At 46.7% G+C, this 22576-nt stretch overlaps 2 protein-coding genes across 4 annotated transcripts in view; both read right to left on the minus strand.

The window, feature by feature from the left end:
* The window catches only part of LOC144126129 (transcription factor Sp1-like), a 60931-nt gene extending 39297 nt beyond the window's left edge, over positions 1–21634 (minus strand). The window contains exons 1-4 of one of the 3 annotated variants that reach the window (XM_077660092.1): positions 21404–21634; positions 13475–13786; positions 11642–11797; positions 7258–7551 (exon numbers count right to left, since the gene is read on the minus strand). In XM_077660092.1, coding sequence (XP_077516218.1) covers positions 7258–7551; positions 11642–11797; positions 13475–13786; positions 21404–21466 — 825 coding nt within the window. In that variant the 5' untranslated portion in view covers positions 21467–21634. Of the gene's footprint in view, positions 1–7257; positions 7552–11641; positions 11798–13474; positions 13787–21103; positions 21252–21403 lie in introns of those variants that run through there. The other 2 variants (XM_077660095.1, XM_077660093.1) reach the window with 2 other exon arrangements.
* On the minus strand, positions 3026–5583 carry LOC144126130 (uncharacterized). Its single transcript, XM_077660096.1, has one exon. It carries the CDS (start codon positions 5540–5542, stop codon positions 3509–3511), a length of 2034 nt encoding a protein of 677 aa, XP_077516222.1. The 5' UTR covers positions 5543–5583; the 3' UTR covers positions 3026–3508.
* Positions 21635–22576: the final 942 nt, after the last annotated feature.

The following is a 22576-nucleotide window of genomic DNA, read 5'->3' on the forward strand; positions in this document are numbered from 1 at the left end:
TCACTAGGTAAAAAAAATAACCTGGCCGCGTAGTTTTGGTTTCTGAGCTTCGCCATTCGCCCGTGGCAATGATAACTGTCGGCCCGTGCATTCGCCAGTAGTCCAATCTCAGCACCATGCCGCTTTCAGACCCTGACTGACGCGTCGCTGGTCATTTTTTTTTCCTTTTTAGAGGCAGTCTCGCCATTCCGACGCCAGTATGTGTTCCCCGGCCCTTTGCTTGCATTTGTGTTGTTCTTCCAGTACACTAAAACGGGCGACTCGTCACGGGCTTACAGGTGTTTGCACGATAGAGCCGCCTCATAAGACTACCGCATTGTCGGTAGTTTTTTTTTTTCGGGGCCGTGGGGCATTTCATAAATCGACCTTCGAATAACCCGGGCATTTCTGTCTGTTCTTTAACTCCTAATTAACGAGGTTTTACTAGCCATCATGTTATTTTTGTTTCCAGTCTTGTCATGTTATGGATTTCATTTTGCCTGACCACATTACAGGTTGGATACTGTTATGCTGTTCAATTAAGTAAGTATACATTTCTGCGCACATCATGTTTGTTTTTATATGGTGCTCAGGCAGTCTAGTTTTGTTTATTTCAGTTGCAAAGGCCCTACACTATTTTGAAAAAAATATGAGCAACAATGTTTGCTTGTTTATCTTTTCTGAATTTATTTTTTGTGCTGACGAGATATTCGATATTCGAAGATATTTTTTCTTCATATTCGTATTCGAAAATTTCAATATTCGCACACCCCTAATTACTGTATATTGCTGATAAATCGACCCTGTGTATAAGATTTCTTTGACACCTTTAACTAAGTGCACATATGCGCATCTCCTTCAATGCTGCTGTAGCAAACACTAAGCCTCCTACTTCTTTGGTCGTAAACCCAATTTTGGACCGCCTCCTCAACAGCAGGGTATCGTCCAGAGTTCGGCCCGCGAAAAGAATGGTGTGTAGCAGCAGCGCACACAAAGATCTTGCTTCTTTGTTTTCTCCAAACTTCAAACTTCCACCCTGTGGAGACGTTTTCAGCTTCGGCGTACATACAGGACTGTTTGTCGCTTCAAAAGCCGCGCTGTATTGTTGCCGAGGTTGCAGAGACATCCTGGCGTCCATCGGGCAGAGACACAAACTACACAAGCCACTGCTAGTGAATGTCACCTCGGCGAAGTGAAATGCAGAAATGGCAAAAAGGGATGCAAAAACACATGAAAACGCTTCTGCACGTGACTGGTCACATGGTTTACAGTTTTTACTTGTGTAACTTGTGCCCCTGCATAATTTTTTGCCCAGGTTTAAATAAAAACAAACTTTTAATCGCATATTTAATGCTCCCTGCGGCGCCAAACCACCATCATGCATGTGGGTGCGCACAAGGCAGGATTGGGAATATTGATGTGGCTGTGTCGACGTGTATTTCCAGTAACCTCCAGCGCTGGAATCCGAAACTACCAAACCGTTGGCTGTTCTGTTTGCTGCTAGTCAGCCGGCCCACACACAACGGTGCTGTTTTATCGCCTGTAATTTCTATTTGTCCCCGACTGATCACTTTTCGAGTTTGTTAATTTCAGCTGCAATTTGCAGAAGCATCACTGCCCAAACCGCAAACAACACATGACAAGAGCGAGCACGTAGTTCCAGCACGCTGTAAAAACGAAACACGCAGGTGGAAGCAGAGGAAACAGCTCAGCAGAGCCAAAGTGCAGAGAGAGAGAGAGAAAAAAAAAAGAAAACTTGCAAGATGCCAATCTGCGTCAGAAAAGTGAAACCAAAACTAAATGATCTGACTGCTCGGAGACAGAGCCATATGTCTTTTGCCATGCCTGCTGTCACGCACAAGTCAGAGGCGCATAAGCAGCTCCGCAACTTGGAACTCAAATTTTGAGTAGGTCTATTTTGATGATCTCTTGCCATGGCAGTCATACCAGGCAGCGGGCTCCCTACAGGAGCCTGTTCGAACTAACTGGTGAGAGACCTGTAGCATCCGAAATAGCGAGCATCCGATGCTATAGACTAGCATGGGTACTGGCTGGGACCAAGAAGGCAGCTCGAATTATCCGGACAAGCTTTTACTGCATACAGCCGGCCACTTCTCTTCAACTTGACCATGGTGTCATGGAGAAGCTGAAGTCTCATAGGCGCTGAAATTCATGGGCAGCGTTTTGGCAGCTTTTGATGCAGGCTACAAGAACCCTAAACTTTCAGATGATATTGAAACCAGTAGATGTTACTCGATCTGCAAGGTGAGGATAAGGACACGGACTCCGAGCCTGGTACATTAGACATAACTTGAGCACCGGCTTGGAAAGCCAAACTTCACGAAGAAATATTATTTGCTGAGATGTATTAGGCTGCTTACAACAAAAACAAACAAAAACCAGCTACAGCTGCATCCCAAATATGTTTAGAGGCTTGTCAATGGCACCATTTTGTTTGCTATCTCTGAACGACGCCATAGCAGAAACCATTACACAAATGTATAGTTCGCGCACCCCAGAGTAAAAACAGCGAAAGCTGTCAGAAGTGCAACAAATGGCACTTAGCACTTTACATACCTGACTGCTTCAACACTTTTCACAAACAAGCAAAATTTTATTTGCTCTAGATTTGTAATTGTTTTGAGAGTTGAACGAAATAAAAATTTCTCCCCTGCGACATTTTCAGCACGAGTTATTGCTAGTATTTTCTAGCAACCCAAGTCATGCTGCCCTCGCAGACGGAACAACGGAAACAAATGGGTTCGGCGGCATTCCTTCGAGGTGTACGTACTCTGCTGGTAATAGGCACACTGTGATGTGCAACACTGCAAGTAGCACGGGGTTGATCTCTAATCCTGCAATGGCACTTGGAAAGCAGTTTCCCCATCGTTATCTTCATCAACCATGTCTACTACGGGACAAGTGCCTCCCACAAAGCTCAAACGAAGCACTGTCCTCTACCAGTCACGACCACCTTATCAGCCTTAAGGGGGGAGGTGGGGATCGGAGTCAATTTCCTTATGTTTTGTAGTAGAGCAATGAAATTTGGCATGGTTATTGGAAAGTGTGCACAATGACTAAATACAAAGTTTCATTGATATATCTTGAGTAGTTTTGATATTACAAATTTTTATTTGCACTCAACTTGCAGAAAGCCTGGCATGACAAAAAAACATGGTAGAAGCCCACAGTTGCTTTTATGTTTTAGCAAAATGAATAGTTCATGCAGTGACATTCTCCAAATAATTTTATCACTCTTAATTTTTTTTACATAGGACAACATATCCATGTCTGAAAAATGAGGTCGTTATCAACGCGCTAATTTAGCTAAGCAGTAAAAAAATGAGATAGTTATTAAAAAATATAGGAATGTCACTGCACAGAGAATTTACTAAGAAATACACCGCAATAAACCTCATGCAAATCCGACAAGGCATAGTTGTTCTATGCTTTCTGCAAGCAGGACAGTCGGCTCAAAACTCACTTCTGAGAAAACTGGCTCTAAAGTTGCACAGCCGCCACATGTTCTTCAGAATGCCCCAGGGCTGTAATACTTGGTGTCTTTGCTTGCAGGGGTCTTCTTATGCCTTTGCTTTTTCGTTTTTTCTGCACTGCATGCTTTTCTTTTTCTTTGTTTGTCCTTCTCCTGAGCTCTCTCAAGGGCAAGGCTACCGGGTTTGATGCCCACAGACTTGCATACTTCAGTGTAGGCACGCAAGTTACCAAAGTTGTAGCGTATAACTGCTTCATGGACTGCAGTCTCCACTGCAAACAATGAAGCATGCTGATCTTTGGAAATCATTGACCAGATGACAGAATGTAAGCTTTCTGCAGCATTCTGCGTCTTGTTGCCCTTGCAACGCTCCAGCAGATGCGGGTCAGACAGGCGTTGGTAGACAGGTAGCAATGCCTCTGCTACACGTCTTGGTAGCTTGTACTTATGAGGCGGTGGTGGCTCCATTTTGGCCTGTGCTGACCTATGTCTGCACCAACTGTCAGGGCCAGGTGGGCACAGCTCATGATGAGGCTCGTCATCTGTAGATGTCACATGGTACAATGTGGCCATCACGGCCCTTTGCATGTCACTGACTTCGGTGTTTCTGCGCAAGGCTAAACCATAGTAATTGGTCAGTTTTTTAATTAGGTCCTGCGTAAGTCCACCTTTCCCACCCAATGGCTCCCCTTTCTTTGCTCTTGCAACCAGTGTGCGGAGTGCAGTGCCCATCCTCTTCTGCACATGGTTTATGCAGTCCTCCTTAGTCAGGGGTATGAAGCCGTATACCTCATCTTTGCAGAGTGCAAGATATGTTCGGCTGTCACCATCACATATGACATTCGTGTAGCGAAGGCCATAGCTGCTGAAAGAACGCCTGAAAAGTATTAGTGCAGCTTCCACCTCCATCTGACCTGAGGCAACATCTGTGTTTTTCTGGCACTGATGCTGCTCAATCCAAGTGCCATAGCTAGGGTCACTCTCCGCTGGTTGCTGACAGCACCCTAGGCAGAAATTTGACAGTACGGTGCAATCCAGCACAAGCCCGGTATAAAATTCGATAATACATCCTACACCAATGTGAGAGCTGTGGCCTCGTGTAAGCCAAGTGCCATCATACACAACTGTTATGTTACTTGGGCTGGATGGTTGCATCTTGCTGTAGACGTCTTTGACAGCAAGTACAGCATCTGCAAAAATGTTTTGTGCAGCTTCCTCTGCTCCAGGTTTAAACAATTTTTTTAGGTGGCCCTGATAGGTTTTTTGATGCAGCCCACGATGTGAGACGTTCATTGTGGCCCAGAAGTCGTTCAGGGCAGTGGGCCCTTTTCCAATGGTCTTGATGGCTTGCATAGCTCTTATATTGACCTCAAAAGTCCTTCCTTCAGACTTCCTTTTTGATGACCAATGTGAAGCAATAGGGCCGCAAGCACCACAGGAAAGCACCAATTTTACTGCTAGGCCCAGTTTAGTCTCGTGCTTCAATGACAACCTCTTCTTAGAGCATTTTGGGCACAGTAAAGACCCTATTATCGAATTCATTACACTAGCTTGAATTAATGTGAATTCATCTTCATCTGGGGCCGATTCTTCCTCTGTCTGCCGCGCGAACCCGAACTTGCGCTCCGTTGACGACACCGCGCGAAGTGTAGCACGGACGCTGCACGCTTGCTCCTCAGCTGCCTCCAAGGTCACAAAACGTGGTTCCAGGTGCACCTGAACGGTGCGCTTCTGTTTTGGAAAAAGCTCGCTGTCATCCCGTTGAGCTGGCATCGCATCGTCACTCGCCGCCGCAAAAACGGAACTTTGCCCGGGCCGGTGCTGCACTGCGATGTCACGGCTTGTGGACGGCGCCGGGTCCCCAGATCCACTGCCGGTCATTGATTCCGAGGGCAGGTGCACCGTTCGAACGGTGCGCTTCTGCTTAGGGAAAACTTCACCGTCATCCCGTTGAGCTGGCATCGCATCGTCACTCGCCGCCGCAAAAACGGAACTGAGTCCGGGTTGGTACTGCACTGCGATGTCACGGCTTGAGGACGGCGCCGGGCCCACAGATTCACTGCCGGTCATTGATTCCGAGGGCAGGTGCACCGTTCGAACGGTGCGCTTCTGCTTAGGGAAAACTTCACCGTCATCCCGTTGAGCTGGCATCGCATCGTCACTCGCCGCCGCAAAAAACGGAACTGAGTCCGGGTCGGTACTGCACTGCGATGTCACGGCTTGAGGACGGCGCCGGGCCCACAGATTCACTGCCGGTCATTGATTCCGAGGGCAGGTGCACCGTTCGAACGGTGCGCTTCTGCTTAGGGAAAACTTCACCGTCATCCCGTTGAGCAGGCATCGCATCGTCACTCGCCGCCGCAAAAACGGAACTGAGTCCGGGTCGGTACTGCACTGCGATGTCACGGCTTGAGGACGGCGCCGGGCCCACAGATTCACTGCCGGTCATTGATTCCGAGGGCAGGTGCACCGTTCGAACGGTGCGCTTCTGCTTAGGGAAAACTTCGCCGTCATCCCGTTGAACCGGCACCGCACCGCCACTTGCCGCCGCAAAAACGGAACTGAGTCCGGGTCGGTACTGCACTGCGATGTCATGGCTAGCGGACGGCGCCGGGCTGGTCGCTGATTCCAAGGGCAGGCTTGCTTCCGACGACACATCGGCGTGACTGGATATCGGAGCGGACCTCCGTTCGTGCGGTTCAGTTGCTGCTGGCCGCTTCCGTTTTGGAATAGGAGGCTTGCGCTTACGCTTCCCGTAAGCATACTTCGTCCTGTACTTCTGGCCCGTGCGACGCTCCATCGCGGGCTCACGTACGAAACCACACGCAGCAGATGAGTTGACGAAAATGCAGAACGGACAGCACGAGTTGAATCGCAAACTATCGTTTTCGCGAAGCACGTGCGCAGCAGACAACCGGAGAAGCGGCATGCCTTTCGGCAGCCAATCGCAGGGCGCGCTGAGCACCACGTGACTGGCGCGGCCAATCAGCGCCTAGCTGCGACTTCGCGGGTGCCCTCGTATTTTTCACGTCTGTGCATTTATTTTTTATCGTAGACACGTGGTTCCACTGGGAGAAGAACCGCGGTGAAGCAAGCTTTCCAGTGACACCAAACTTGCCATAGGCGGCGGTGAAGGTGCGGCGGTATCGCGCTCTGAAATCGGCCGTTTTTGCGCGGATTTTGGCCAGTTTTTTGCGACCCGCGGTCAGAAAAATATTTTTTAGGTACGCTTAGAGACTGTTTTCGGCGGAAATTTTTTTAGCTGTGATAGAAAAGGTAATGCAGAATCCGAATCTGCCATTTTCCAAAAATCGATTTTTTCCGCGATTTTCGCGATTTGATCCCCGCGTCCCCCCTTAATGTCAGCTCTCCACCAGACCCCCTGGCACCACTGGCTGACCTTTTTTTTGGCTGAGGTCCACTGAGCAGCATACCCCAAGCAGGGGTAGATTTATCGGTCATTCTTGGAAGGGGAAGTCTCACTTGCACCATGCATTTATTGACCTTATTTTTCATTGAAAAATGGGGCCCAATGTGACTTTCCCAAGAAAAATTTCTCACTTGGTGCGGGGAGAAGGCTTATGTCTTCCCGACTTCAAGCCAACAATTCGAATTTTTATCCTTGTCACAGTGACATCTAGAGCAAGTGTTATAGCAGGCATCACATAATGTTTTTATTTGAACCATAGTGATCTGAACTCTATTTAGTGTTCACTTTTTGCATGATAACGCGAGTCTCAAGGAGAACAGACCGCCAATGGGAAGTCTCTGTGGCAGGTCCTTACCTGGGCCATCTGCGGTTGCATCTGTGTGAGCTGCTGGACGACCTGTGCGGCGGCGAGCTGCTGACCAGAGGCCAGCATGTTCCCCTGTGGGGTGGCGACAGTCTGCATGGTCTGCACGGGCACATGGATGGTCTGGAACACAGTCTGACCATTGCCCGTCGAGATGGGCACCTGCACAGGCAGCGTTTGCTGGACGGGGGCTGCTGCATGCGCCAATGGCAGCTGCAGAGTTTGCACCACATTGCCCTGCCGGATGGCCACGTTCTGCGTGAAGCCCTGTGGCCGCAGGAAGCCCTGCACAGGGGGGTAGGGGACAAACACCTGGTGAACACTACATTCCTCCACATCTGCTGAAGCAGGCTGTCCTTTCTCTCTGCGTTTTGTTTTTTTTTGGTTTGAGGTGCACTATAGTGCAATGTATATTTTAGGAAAAAGCTCCAGCACAAGAGCATAGAATGTCATAGAACGAAGGATGTAAGCCATCAGCAGTACTTTGCAAATCAGTGGCACTTATGGAGAAGTTTTCTATATGTAAAAATGCACAAGAGACAGAGACTTAGCACAGCATGCTCCCTACACCACGGCCCCTTCCCCTTATGATGCATCAGCACGGATCTATGAAGAAACAGCAATCAATAAAGGAAAAACAGACAGAAGTTACATTCATAGATTTCCACAAAACTTTCAATGACACTTCAATGCACTGGCATAAACATAAATGTTGGTGCATTGTTGAGGCTTCACTTTTAGCCTGGAACAAAGTGATGTCTGGCTGCTATTTGCAGTCTTATTTGGTGGGTGAGAAGATAGCTTGTGGACCCGTATTAATGTAAAGGCATAGCCTTCAGCATATGACAAAGCTATGTTCCCATCTGCTATGATCTTGGAACAGCAAGATTACAGTACCTACAACAAGGTTCGTAACGGCTTTGAAGGCACAAATTCAAGGGTTTTTAAGGACTTTCAAGGCCCCCAAAAGTTTTTTCAAGGACTCATTTCAATACTCAATTTAGTACCCTTTATAGTAAAACAACTTTTTTAAAACACGCTGCAACAAATTTATTGAAAACTAAGAAATAGCCGCACTTACACACTAGACTAGTTTAATACTAAACTAAGACAGGTCGTAACAAGCGTTCATGAAAGCTCCTGAAGCTTTGCGATTATTTCTTGCTTGATGATTAGAAGTTCTTCCGGTTTGCTTTTTGCCGTTTTCCTAAGGCAATTTGACTTCCCAATGTGCATGACGTTGCCTGTCCCTTCTGCTTTCTCAGCCAAGTTGTCTGCTGAAGCTGTCAGATCAGCAACGGTTGCTTCAAGTCTTGATTTCTTTCGCTTCAAGGTATCACTTTCTTCCTCAACAAGGCGCCTCTTTGACTCCTTTGCTTCTTCAAGTTGCTCCTTCTTCTGCGCCTCCAGATATTCATGATAACGATGCCTTGCAGCTGAAACGGACGTCCTCAACTCCTTTCTGATAGGAATGTTAATGATGCCACCTGCCTTATTAATGGCGTCGCATATAACGCGTTGTGAGACATACGACAGACTTTTCAGGTTTTCCACACAGACCTGCCGGTTGTCACTAAATCCCCTTTCCACAGTTGCCTGGGCTGAGCACAGTTGGCTGAGCACAAGCAAAAGTTGGACTACTGTCCAGAGCTCAGCGTAGGATGAATCAACTTTCGGAGTTCAAAGAAAAAAAAATGTCTAGCCTGTCAGAGCTCTTTTAAAAAAATCGCAGCTTGTGCTTCTCCATCTGCAGCAGTTCGGCGTACTCAGAGAGAACAGAGTCCCGTTGGCGATCGCTCAACCTTTTTGCAGCGATGAGGGCATTCAAAACATTCTTGAGTCCTGCTAGGCACTGGTCTGGCTTGGTGCACAATTGACGGGGATCCAGTGAGGAAAGGCCTATAACCAAAGGGAATCTTAAAGGACTCTTCTCAAGAACCTTTTTACACACACTAACAAGGAACTGCTTGCATTCCATTTTAAATGCAAATGCATCTTTTGCACTGACCTTGGAATTCTTCAAAATTTGTTCAGCTGCATAACCAATGTACACTTCCTCAAGTGCTGTGTGACTGTTCACGTCTTCATTGTTGATTTTCAACAGGCCTATAGTCCCAACTGATGCAGAGAGAACTGAACACTTCAAGAACTTTGTGAGAAGCTTCCTGACAATTGTTTCGAGGTCCCTTGCCAGAAAAAACACAAGTGGTTGGTCTGCCTGATAGTCCATCAGGAAAACTTTCAGAATTAGTGCAATCCCAAGGGCAAAGTTAAGTTTTGCTGGGACTAGTGGGTTACTGGAGGAACTGAGCAAGTTTTGAAAGGAGGTACATTTCGGCTGGTTCACTTTTCTTTTTTGCAGACTCAATGTAAATTCTCACACCAGGCCAGAGCGAAAGGGCTCGTTCGATTACCGGAACGTTTTCAACCCAGCGATGGGAGACGTACTTAAGGGGAAATGTAGCCTGACCAATCACCGCTACAAGTCTTCTCGCCTCGCCGGGGAATCTTGAAATAATGCACATAGACTAGACAACAGAATGTCCATTCCCCACTTGCTGGCTGTTACACCTGCCCTGTAGGCATTGTGCACAACGTGCAGACTGCAAGTGCCTTAATCTAGGCATTGTACTTGATAGTTTTTTTGCAGGTGCTCCTGAAAGCTTCTGAAAATTTCCAAGTTGACATTCGGTCCGTCCATGGACACTTGTAGGATCTTAACAAGTGGTAATGGCTCCAGTGCCTTCAACAATTTATCCTCAATGTCATCTGCCGTCGTGTGGCCCATAAAAACGGATATGAAGCACCTTGTTATTTTTTGAGATGCATCCCAGTACCTGACGTGTATATCCAACTGCTTCCGATGGAGGTAAACATTTATGGATTCATCAAACAGAACGGCGTAATAGTCGCACTTATCTATCGCCTGATGAATGGATGATAGAAAGAATGATCCAAGACCATGACATGCCAGGTATGCGCACTTTTTCTCTCCACATGTGAAGACTTTCGCCACCTCGCTGTCGGGAAACATTCCCTTGGAACAGATCGACTGTGTGGGCAGATGAGCTGTACGAGTAATGACACGTGACAGCTTTCAAAGCCCACAATATTTCCGCTCCTGTCATTAAATTGTGAGCCTTGCTTGCAGCATTCAAATTTGAGGACTCCGTTTCGACCACACGAACGGATTTGCCACACTCACGCGATGTCACGTAGTTCAACATGGAGCTATCTGCTGCATTCTTCATGCTCGCGCTGTGTTTCGAACTCCTCTTGTGGCTCTTCAACGCAGACTCTCCCATCGAAGAGATGTCAAACACTTTTCCGCATGGTCTGCATCTAGCACGATGCGAACTTGTGGTGTCCGGTGCAATCCAGTCTTTGTACTCGTCATGGCTAAGCCACGATTGCTGAAAATTGCACTTCCCGGGCATTGCGCGCACACACAGTTATGTCCACGTCCAGCGCGTGCCGCAATACACGTGCTCTGAATAAGCCAACAGGAGACGATTAACAAGCGGTATGAGGACGGCAACTATAAAAAGTGCGCGACCGCAGCAAACAAAAAACACAACACGACAATATGACAACATGGAGGACGAACGCCCGAACCGGACTGGATTTTCTTGGCTTGGATCCGGAGGCAACCCTCGCTTTCAATGTGGCCAGTTGATCAATGGGCAATCGCTGAACGGCGCCAATGGCTATCATCACGAAATTCAAGAGTTTTTCAGGCACCACTAAAGATTTCAAGGTTTTCAAGGCCTTGAAGACCACATTTTCAAATTCAAGGGTTTTCAAGGTTTTCAAGGACCCCTGCGAACCCTGCTACAAATAAATAAACAAACAAACACTGAAAAACCCTCTGAGTGTTTTGAACACCACAAATAGGAATTCTATTCGCGACACGACCGCAAACAACTACATTGGGTGTCTCCTTCCTGTTTGATCATTACCGCTACACGGTTAAAGCTTGTGCAGGCACCAATTCAGCACAAAGGTGTGAATGTCCTACAGTGGTCTCTCTCTCTCTATTTATATATATTGTAATGGGACCGATGGGCAGAAATTGATGCAGCGCAGCGAAAAGGTAGACGAAGTGCAGCTGGGATTTCGAGTGACGCCTGTGCCTGTGTCCGTCGTGTTGCCGTTTGACCAATGCCAACCGACCTGCGCTTCCAATAAACACCTTTACACTATAATATATATATATATATGCTTTTTTTCACTTTTGGAAAACCAGGCTGTATAGCCTCACATGCAGTACGAGTACAGAAGTTTCTGCTCCAGATATGTTGCCTCCTTATGCTCTCATGTCCTCAACTGCCCCAAAAATGGTCACAAATGCCAAAGAAAAATTTGTTGTAGGCACCTGGTTAGCAAGCAGGGTGGGTGCTCCGCCAGTCAGCTGGATGGCCTGTTGACCGCCAGTGAAGGAGGCCGGGATGAAGATGGCCTCTTGACCATCAATCTGGATGTTTTGAATCTGTGGGATGGCGTTGTAAGTTATCTGCCCGCTGGGCGTCATCTGCAACAAAAGGAAGGCAAAACACCTGATATCAGCAAGGGCATCAGGGCACCAAACTGAATGACGCTGCGATTGTTCTCCACTGTGTGAATGTCAGGGTTCTTGATGGAGAAAAAAAAAAGCACCTCTCAAGGTGTCAACATTAATCTGTGAACGCTATCAAAGGTTTAGGTTCGCTTTTCATTCAAGGTTTAAATTATACTTGCAACATCTGTAAATAAAAGAGATCATATAAATTCCACAGAGTGCGCTGTGCAGCCCACTTATGCGGGCATCTGCGGCTGGGCAACAACAAGTTGGTTGAACAAGCGCCCACCTCTCACAGCCTCACTGCACAGCCGCAGGAGCATGGTGGTGTTCACGACATTCCGAGATGAGGCCCAGTTCTCTAAGGGCCACAAGCGTAGCAAGTCAAAGCTTTGCAAAAGCAGAAAACATGATCAGATCATGGACCAGATCTTCAGTCAAGCATGTAATCTGGTTTATGGGGGTTTAACGTCCCAAAGCGACTCAAGCTATGAGGTATGCCGTAGTGAAGAGCTCCAGAAATTTCGACCACCTAGAGTTCTTTAATGTGTACTGACATCGCATAGTACAAAGACGCCTAGAATTTCACCTCCATTAAAATGCGACTGCCAAGGTTGGGATCGAACCTGTGTCTTTCAGATCAGCAGCCGCGCGCCATAACCACTGAGCCACCGCGGTGGCTACGCATGTAATCTAACAATATGGATGAGCCAATAACACTTTTTTTGCAGAAACTTTGTGACCTAGCTTGGTGACCACTTTGGTGACCTAGCAGGACTGTCCACATAAAATAGCAATAGAAACACATAAAATAGCAATAGAAAATTGCTAACCCACCTACACATTCAACAGCTACAACAAAAACGCGCACTACCATTTCATCAGTTGTGTCCCGACATTGTTCTCTTAAAAAGATATTAAAGGGATCAATAAGAGAAGTCAAAGGTCAAACAAGACAGGTAACCTGCCCTCTAAGAATTCTGCCAGAACTTTCACTGCATAAATAGTAACCTTGTTGCAGAGAAAATTGGCAATAAAATCCCTAATTCCTTCTGCCACTTGGATCACCATGTAACACAAGGGTTCTAACATTTGCTTTCCCCACGGCATCATTTTTACAATGTAGGATGCCCCCAACTTCTCAGTGAATCCTAGAAAATGTTCGGAAACGAAGTCCCTTGACATACTAATAAGGCTGACCCTCTGCTACAATATATACACAGATGGTACTAGCATACTGTGCACCTCTCCTTATCCTGTCCGTCATCTCCACAAGACATGGTGGACTCACCGTTCAGCAACAGTATGAATGACCCTGAGAGCTCATGCTAAGCAACAACTTCATATAGCCCCAGTGGACAATATGCGAAGCAAAGCATTGCATTCTCGTATCTTGGTAGGCTATCACTACATTGTCGGGAGAGTGGTGAACCAATAGAGGCAAGCAAATATGCCAATTACTTGGTGCAGTCCACAGAATTTACCTGGAAAGTCACTGCATGCCCTTTGCATTCAAGAAATTTTCATGCTTATCCTAGCCTGCCTCTTGGTAAAAATGACACATTAAGTAAGTATACTCATCTCTGAACCCAGCTAGACCTAGTATTCCCATTTCGCATCTCGCAAGCAGGGCAGCCACCTGAAACTGACCTGTGCCACAAGTTGAGTGCCAGGAGAGAAGACGGTTTGCTGTGCCTGAGGTGCCGCCTTGACTGTGGGTGAAGCCATGGGTGTGACAGTGCCATCTGGGTTGAGCACGCCCATTGTGGGTGCTTGCACGTACTGCGCCACCAGCTCGCCCGCTGCTCCTGCGGGCAGCACGGTGGCGCTGTTAGTCTTGGCGGGCGAGGCGTCTCCATTGGCGCCATCGCCGCCACCACTGTCGTCTGCTGGGGAATCCGTCGGGGAGCCGATTTTGCTACACGTAGCGGCCAGCAGGGCCAGCGGGGATGGCTGCACTTCCTGCAAGGGCACGGAAACACACATTTTCAAACTGACACAGAGCGAAAGTGTAGCTTGCTGTTGGATATGAAAAGACATGCACACTCCCAGATTGATGGCAACATGATAAATTTCTCGATTACACCTTTTTTAAGGTCATAAGTCTCTGCCTGGCATGCGGTCTGAGGAATGATCTGATGTGATGCCTTGTAAAAGGTGACCAAGAGTTTTTGAGCAAGGAAAAAACAATTAGCGCATTTACTGTGCTTACAACGGAGCTCACCCACATCCCTGCATGCTTGAAAACCCTTTGTGCATGACAAACAATTTGTACACTCTACCGAGGTGCTTCTCTTCTCTCCTACTGGAAGCAGCACAAGATCAGCGGCGACATAAAAGTAGTGGTCAGCATTGGGTATGCCTTTTGGACTACTTCATGATCATTCCTAGTCAGATGCTGGAAGCATTCAAGTATTCAAGAACAAGTATCTAACTACAAATACTTAGGCATAACTATAACTAGCAAATTAACGTGGAACTTGCATATCAATAACATTTGCTCGTCCGCATTTCACAAATTGTGCTGCTTAAGACATAAACTGAAGAACGTGCCTCCTAACATCAAGCTACTTTGTTATTCTTCTATAATCAGACCAAAACTCGAATACGCATGCGTAGTGTGGGACCCGTATACTAAATCTAACATAGCCAATTTGGAACGAATACAGAGAAAGGCTGTTAGATTCATCTTTAATAAATATGCAAAGACTGACTGCCCCACCACTTTGATGGAAATTAACCAAACTGAACAACTTGAACTCCGAAGAAAAAAGTTCAGGTTAGAGTTTCTTGCGCTTTTATTAGAGAACAAATTTGGTCTGGACCCCTCATTATACTTAAAGCCGTTATCTGCCAGACAAACTCGACATTACCACCCTAGTTTTCTAACCCCTATATTCGCCAAAACAGACACCTACAAGTTTTCATTTTTCCCACGAACTATAATAGATTGGAATCAAATAAACCAACCATTGCCCCATGAGGTCTAACCAATTAGTGCTATTTGTCTATTTTCCAGCGTTATTTCTCTCTTATTTCGCTCACTTGTACGCCCACCCTGCTTGGACTTAGTGTCCGCAGTATTTCATAAATAAAAAAAAAAGTTAGTCACACTTGACTTGTTTGCTGAAAGTCCATATTGTAGTGTGTGTGATGTGACCTGCGCGAGCGGAAGGAAAGCATGTGGTGCACTGACATCGAAGTGTCGTGCCTGCAGGCCCAGCCACGTGGCACTGTGCACGTGCAAATGTGGCCATAAAAAAAAAAAAAAGAGAAGATGAAGTGCAGTATGCATGAGAAGCAGAGGTTTAGGTGTTGGGAATGCGAGGTGTTGAGGAAGGCAGCGCAGCAGGGGCCACAGCATTTAAGCATGATGGTGGCAACTGTCAGACAGCAGGTCCGTGTTGCCGTGCCTTGTTTGTGTTCCCAGAGCATACGACGCCACACCACCAGCCACCGGCCTCCCGTGGCCAATGGTGCACAACCTACAGCATCTTTGCGGCCATCCAGTGCCACCCTGCATTCGACCTCTGCACCATCTGCCGCCCAGGCCCTACACTGCCGGGCCAAGAGGCTTGCAACCCCCCGCGCCTCTCCAACCTGCGTCCTACTCAGCCGCAGCTGCAGCTCCATTTCGCCAGGGACGCTCACTGACTTGAACGCTTTCTTTTTGTTTCGAGTGTAGAGTGAATGCCGTGGTTTACTTCATTGGTTTATTTGGCCTGTATATTATTGCGTTCTTTAACTTAATTATAATTCCACTTCACGGTTTTAATTTCCCTGTCTTGAATTATTCAGTAAGCCCCAAAGGTAAAATGGAGCATGTGAACAGAGAAAAACTTGCATTCCGGTACACTCTACTGGCAAATGCAGATGCATACAGCATCGGTGCATGTGACATATCCAGCTGAGCAGTGATGATATATGATATGTGCTTTTTAAGGGGGTGGATGTAGCACTTAAAGCTATTTTCTTTAATTTTGCATGAAATGTAACAAAACTTGGTACCTATATGTAACTTTTTATGCCCATTTCAGGACTGGTATTGCTGGTGTAGTTGCTGGCTAATTACAATTAAAACATCCATAAAGTCATCCCTGGCATGTTGAATTATTAAGGAGAATGTGCACAAGTATTTTTATGGCAGCATGTTCACAAAGCCTTGTTCTGTGCAATAAAGCTATTAGTTCTTTCTTTAGATGCCCCGTACTAATGGAAATAAAAGTTAACTCCAGCATGGATATTTCCATGAAAACTTTCTTACAAAACAAACATTCAAAAACTGCAGCATGAGTATATAGAAAATCGAGACCTTCACTATGTTCCTCTCGGTCTCAATATTCATTTGCACGAAACAGAATCATTCTATTGCCATTTGTTACGAAATGCCAATGGGACGAGTGATATCAATCACAGAAAAAGTGAAAGCTGATAAAATCAGCCTTAAAGGGACTATGCAATAAATTAATTGAGATTACGTAAAGCAGACAAGAGATAGGCATTTCATCACTCGTCACCTCAACACAAGGATTTTTAAGCTAGCATCAATAAGAACGAAGATATAGACGATTAAAAATTATGCTCCTCTCCCCCCTCAACTCGTACACGCGGGGCACCAGACAAAAATAAAGAAAACAGGTCTGGGACTGGGCCCCGCTTTTGAATACGTCATCAGATGACGTTCGCTTTGCAACTTCCGGTTGTCGCTCCTAGCCCCCCAGCAGCAGCAGCGGCGGCGGCGTGGCGGCATCTCTGCGGTCTCTCTTCGCCTTCCTGGATTGCGGCGCGCGTCGGGTTTCTTTGCTTGTCGTCTGTTGTAGTTAGCAATAATGAACCCGGACCTCGAGGTGCGACAGCTCGCTCTTACGGCCGTGATGGGCATAGAGCCCTATGCGTGCCCACGAAGAGCCGTGCGAGTGGCTCTGGAACTCCCGACAGAAGGAGGCGGCAGAGGAAAATTGAAACCATATGCGCGACGGCAATGCCCTGGCCCGCGCGGCGGCACGAGCAGACGATTTTCACGGCTACCGGAACTATGCTCGTGACGTCGTGGCTGCCGTGGCTCCAGCAAATGACAGCGTGTGGTGGCCTGACGACGTCATGGTACAGTGACGTCTTTCTTCCACGATTTTAGTTCCAAAATCGGTAACTACGAGCACACCAATCGGCCCCCGAATTCTAAAAAACACATTTTTTTTTTTAATTTATAATAAATTGCCGGCTCGAAGACTTATGCTTGGTATGAATATTCATTAGCATCATTTCTAAACATAGAAAACATTTACAAGTGACTCTGAATTCTTTGCATAGTCCCTTTAATGTATATTCCTCTGTTTGCCTCGTTAATCGATTCGTATGCTTTTACCCTCAGTCAGAGAAATGCAACACTATAACCAATAAAAGGTCTGCTCTTCCGAACTCTCATTGGTACCAATATGGTGGTTCTCACGTTGTCGGAAAGCCGCGGAATTTGTGATGCGCTGGGACCATCAGAAACAGGATTCAGTTAAAATTTTCGATGACCACACACAAAATAAAATGTCATTTTCTAAATTTGTGCTGCATAGTTCATAATTTTTTGTCACCAGACAAATGAAGAGACTTGGGTTAGGAAGAAAAAAAAACACTTGACGAGACACTTAAACACTACCTAAGAGTATGACACGACAGCGTTAGTGAGCCCCTTCAGCGGCCGGAGGTCCTCTTTGTATATCACTTCGCAGGCATGGATATACTGTTTTCTTTCTTTCACCATCACATAACGCTTAACACACCCTTAAGAGTACAATGCGATAGCATGACAGGTCCTTCCCATGCAAACACCCCTTCTCTGTCACCTATATTTCGTTTCATACATCAGGTGCAACAATGTGAAAGGTATAGATGTTGTCCGCATGAAAAAATTAAAAGGAGGTGTGTTACTCCACACCTGTTTGTGGCCGAGTGGTCTAAGGCATGGGAAAGCAACAGCGTGTCATCACCAGTAAGAGCATATTTAATCAAACTCATGGCAAATGTATCATGTAATAAGCGTGTAAGCAAAGCATTCATCTATTTTCGCTCACCATGAGGAATGCACTACTTTTAGATCATGGATGTAGGCAGCGCAAACAAGAGCGCTAGCTTTGACAGCATTGCACCTGATATATGAAACTGAGTATAGGCTCTGCCTACATGCCCATTAATGCGAAATTCGTCATTCCCTCATTTACATTTATAGATTGCAGGGAGTTCTCATCTCACTTCTGACGCAGTGGCACAGCAAGTAAGCAATGTGCCACTGCCCCAACAGGTGGCTCTTTCAAACACAGCCACGGTTGGGACTTGTGAGAACCAGGCTGCTCTTCCCGAGCAACCTCTCGCAATCATTCATTCACGGTGATCAGTTTGCTCACAATCTGGTGGGCAGGTTGCAATGACGTCACAAGGCCACGTCACCTAGGTGGTAGGCGAGCCACCTGCTTTTCTAGATACACCGACGTCGTGGTTTCTATTGAATGGGACCCTTAATGCTATTGCGTTAAAAATAAACCGGGAAATGAGAATTTTGACCAAATTGGCCAATTTATTTGCCACATCCCCCCTTTAAATGTGCATTATTACTGCCCCGGAGAACAAAGCGCAATTTTTTTTGCAGCTCAGTTTTACTTGGGGGAACCTGTATACCAATAGTAGCGGTACAAATTTCCAATATTACCGAAATGTTTTAAATAATTCCCGAAATGCTTGCTGTATTACATGCCATACGCTTTGGACATCATTATAATTTACCACAGGACAACACCATACCCCTTAATTTCTTTTAACAATCATGTCTGTTGCCCAGCATAAATTTTAGTTCTTATTTAACTTTCAACGAAAAAGCTGCCGCGGTGGCCCCGTGGTTATGGTGCTCGGCCGCCGACCCAAAATAGGCAGGTTCGATCCCAACTGCGACAGTCTCATTTCCATGGAGGCGAAATGCTAGAGGCCTGTGTACTGTGTGCTGTCAGTGCATGTTAAAGAACCCTGGGCGGCCGAAATTATCCAGAGCCCTCCACTATGGTGATCCTCATAGCCTGAGTCTCTTTGGGACGTTCAAACCCACAAACCAAACCAAACCAACCAATCAACCTTTCAAAGAAAACCATAAAAAACTGCACCACTGCCTCGAGTTGACATTACTGGTTAAAATTTTGCAATGCTGCCACAGACATTATTAACGCCACCACAAAGCAACATAGTATGACTGCTCTACAACTCTGGATGAACACACATTTAGTAGAGTGGTATTACTTTTTGTATGGATCCGTGGCAAAACTCTGGAATAGCATTTTTCTGCACAAGGTGAACCCGTTTACCATGGCAGTCACCATGGTTTTGAAGGCAGCAGTAAGGTGCAGGGCTTGGGACATCAATAGTCAGAATAATGCTGTGCCCCTTTCCTGCCTGCTTCTCCCCTGTGCTGCTGTCGCGATAAAGGGAGTAAGTGCAGCTGTGCCAAGTTGCTGCTCACCAGGTGCATGCAGGGCATGAGGCTTGGAATAGACTATTCGGCACTGCACCCACCTTTTTCTGCAAGGTCAGGGTGCGCCACTGTGGTGAAAGGGTTTTTGCTACACAGGAAAGCTGACTTTCGGAATTTTACAGAGGGTCCATGAAAACAAATTTCACGCGCCTGAGGTCCTAAACGTCAAGCACTACAGTTTGCCTATTTCATAGGTGTTGTATCTGTTCAGATGCAGTTTCTGACATCACATGTAGTTATTTTCATTAAGATACAGAATTAGTAAATTCAAAACTGAAAAAACAAAATGCAGTTTATAAATAATTATCACTTGCAGATGAAGCACGATCAGTGGCTGCATAATACAAAGGGACAAAAAAGATTCCTTGTCAGTTTTGCATCATTACAGTGCATGTGAGTAAAGACAATCGTGCAAATGCAGTCACTGGTCTCGCAACAAAGGACAGCACTTTTCAGCCACGTCAGCAACAGCAATAAACTGTTTCCTGTGGAACGATAGACAATGTGCGTCTCACTTGTGCATTAATTGACTATACGAGATGCACTGGAGAAGAGTGGTATAGGAGAGATACCTGATCATGCTTTAATCTACAAGATACTTTGGAGGGTAGCGTTACTGGACTGTGACAGCAAACCGAGCATGCATGAAATTTACTATTTGGAGACTCACTTTTCACAACCAGCAAGAAACGCTGCTACCAGTACCAGTAGCGTAACAGCACTAGTATCGGAGTCTTCGGCGCACACAACAAAGAAACACGGACAGAAAGTCCACGTAAGGCCTTACATTACAATTCTTTGATGCAAAACACCTCGTTTTTGACATCCAAAACACAAACAATAGTGTCTCGTCACTCGGCTTGTTTCAAAACAACACAATATCTTAAATGCAGGTAACATTTCATCTATGCCAGTTGCATGCACAGGCATAAAATGATAGTGGCCAGGGACAATAGATAGAAGCAGTTGTCAGTGGTGCAGTCGGGAATATTTTTTTCAGGGAAGGCTAAGACGTCTCCAATTCTGCAGAAAAGGCGAAGAGAAACTTTTTTTCCTTGTCGCATACACCTGTCGAAACGCATTACTTTCGGAGCAAGTCAGCCACACGACAAAAGTGCAGCATCTAGCGCAGACTTTCCAGTGGGCATGAATATTGCATTTTGCTTCGACCGGGAGTTACGGAGGCCACAGCTCCTGCCGTACTACGTACTTCGCCTGGGCGCGACACTCAAGGCCACCGATGCGCCTGGCGACAAGTGTTCACGTCATTCCGTCAGCGATTTTTCGACAGCGTGCTTTCTGTCTAACAGGCTGAATGTGTCCAACCATGTTCAACAGGTGGCTCGCAAGACTGCGACGCTCCACACTGAGCCCCTCGTAATCGTCACGCAGAGAAAGTGTGACGTAGACCGTGCCGCGGACGTTGCGCAAGGCCAGTGCCTTCGCGCGGCTGGGTCTGGCTGTGTGCTGTCAGTTATCCCTCGGACTTGCAAACGCCAAATATTTAAGTGCATAACACACGCCTGAAGTCAGTAACAGCATGCGCAATAAAACCCACGACGCCGAACACCTCATATACCGGAAACAAAAAGGTTAAGGCGGCGTCATAACAAATATCTGATGACCTGTCGCCCAAATCGGTCGGATAGGCATGTTTCAAGAACGGTCGTCGGTGGCCCGCTTAAAAGCAGCACTGATCGTGTAATGACCGCGAACCACCGCCTAAATAATAATGGCTGCAGTTTGTTGCGTTAGGTTCCACAACAACTCACAATTTCGTTGCGACAGCGCTTTCAGTGGCGCCCAGCGCCTCGACGCCGTGCAGCCGCACAGCAGCTATGATGGCCACTGAAGCTACACAATGCCTGCATACAACCGAGAGCAACGCAGCTACGGAGAAATAGGACATGTGCTCGCGGCCCGGCTCCCCACCCACTTCGAGACGGTGAGGAGCTGTCCGAAACGTGGGGGCAAGCGACACCACAGTTATAGGCGGGGTCACGGGATGAGGGGCAGGTCATTGAGACGCCATGATGGGTTGGGGTCGGCCCGAAGGCGACTGCACCACTTACTTGCGAGTTAGCACTGGGAACGACGTATTCCGATTCTTGGCTCCTTTCGGTAGTCGTGCTCATTCTGAGCTACGGCGCACTGTCTCCTATGCCGAGTCCCAGGGGGACTCGGACTTTCGGGGACAGCACTTGAGGATGCCATCCATATGGGAAGTAATTTTCATAGGCAAACGCGGCGGCCTCCCTGCTACTTGCCTGCCTCTGAATGCGCGCGGAGGCGTGCGCAGGCTGTGAAAAATGTAGTCCCTAGGCGGCACCGCTCTCTCACATCTCTAGATCACCAGCATCAAATTTAGAGCGTTTTTCAACGTTATCCCGCGTTTAAATGTTCCGAATAATTATTTGCATTACTCATGCGCACACTGAACTTGTTGACGGATAAGAGGGTGGTCGCAGGCGCGCGGGTGGGACGGAGGCAAGCGGGCGGCAAAAGAAGCGTCGGCGGAAGAGCAGCGCGGATGAACACACCTACGATACGTAAAGGCGTGTTCAAGATGGCGGCGCATGTTGCATGGGAGGCGTGCCTTACAGGCGGGACAATGGACAGTTCGTATTTTGAACAACACCCACCCCATGTGAAGCCGGGCGGGTTGGCAGATTTAGGGGGAGCGCGTGGGAAGTTTTGGGCCCGTTAAAAAAAAATATGCACGTACAAAAAGTTATTGGCGAACCGTTGGCTCCTGCTGTACACAGCAACGTTTGGAGCCAGTACGCTGCGCTGCGTGCGCATTGCATGTGCGCTCCTCAGCCAGAGCTTTTTCGGTGAACTAATACCAGTTTGCAGGATTATACACACACACACACACATTATATATATATATATATATATATATATATATATATATATATATATATATATATATATATATATATATATATATATATTCTCTATTACATTGCGTAATGAGAATTGTTCACGCATTTAGTTTAACGTACCCGACTGACTTGGCCGAGGTATAGACTGCAGCGAAGAGGTGAATCCCTCAGCACGAAAACAGAATGGCTAACTAACGTAGTTTTAAATTTATGCGCGATTTGCATGGTCATGAGGGATTATTGGCGCTGCAAGACTCTTTTCTCATGTTAACCTGCGTGCGTGAAGCGCTCTGTGACAATGTTAAACAATCTAATACTTTACACCAGGCCCCAGAATTTTCATTTCGTGCTCGTATT

Source organism: Amblyomma americanum, chromosome 3 (assembly GCF_052857255.1).
Source record: "Amblyomma americanum isolate KBUSLIRL-KWMA chromosome 3, ASM5285725v1, whole genome shotgun sequence".
Classification (NCBI taxonomy): domain Eukaryota; kingdom Metazoa; phylum Arthropoda; class Arachnida; order Ixodida; family Ixodidae; genus Amblyomma; species Amblyomma americanum.

Bases quoted from the DNA above. Each gene is read 5' to 3' on its own strand.
- LOC144126130 (XM_077660096.1), bottom strand. From the start codon at position 5,542: ATGACCGGCAGTGAATCTGTGGGCCCGGCGCCGTCCTCAAGCCGTGAC.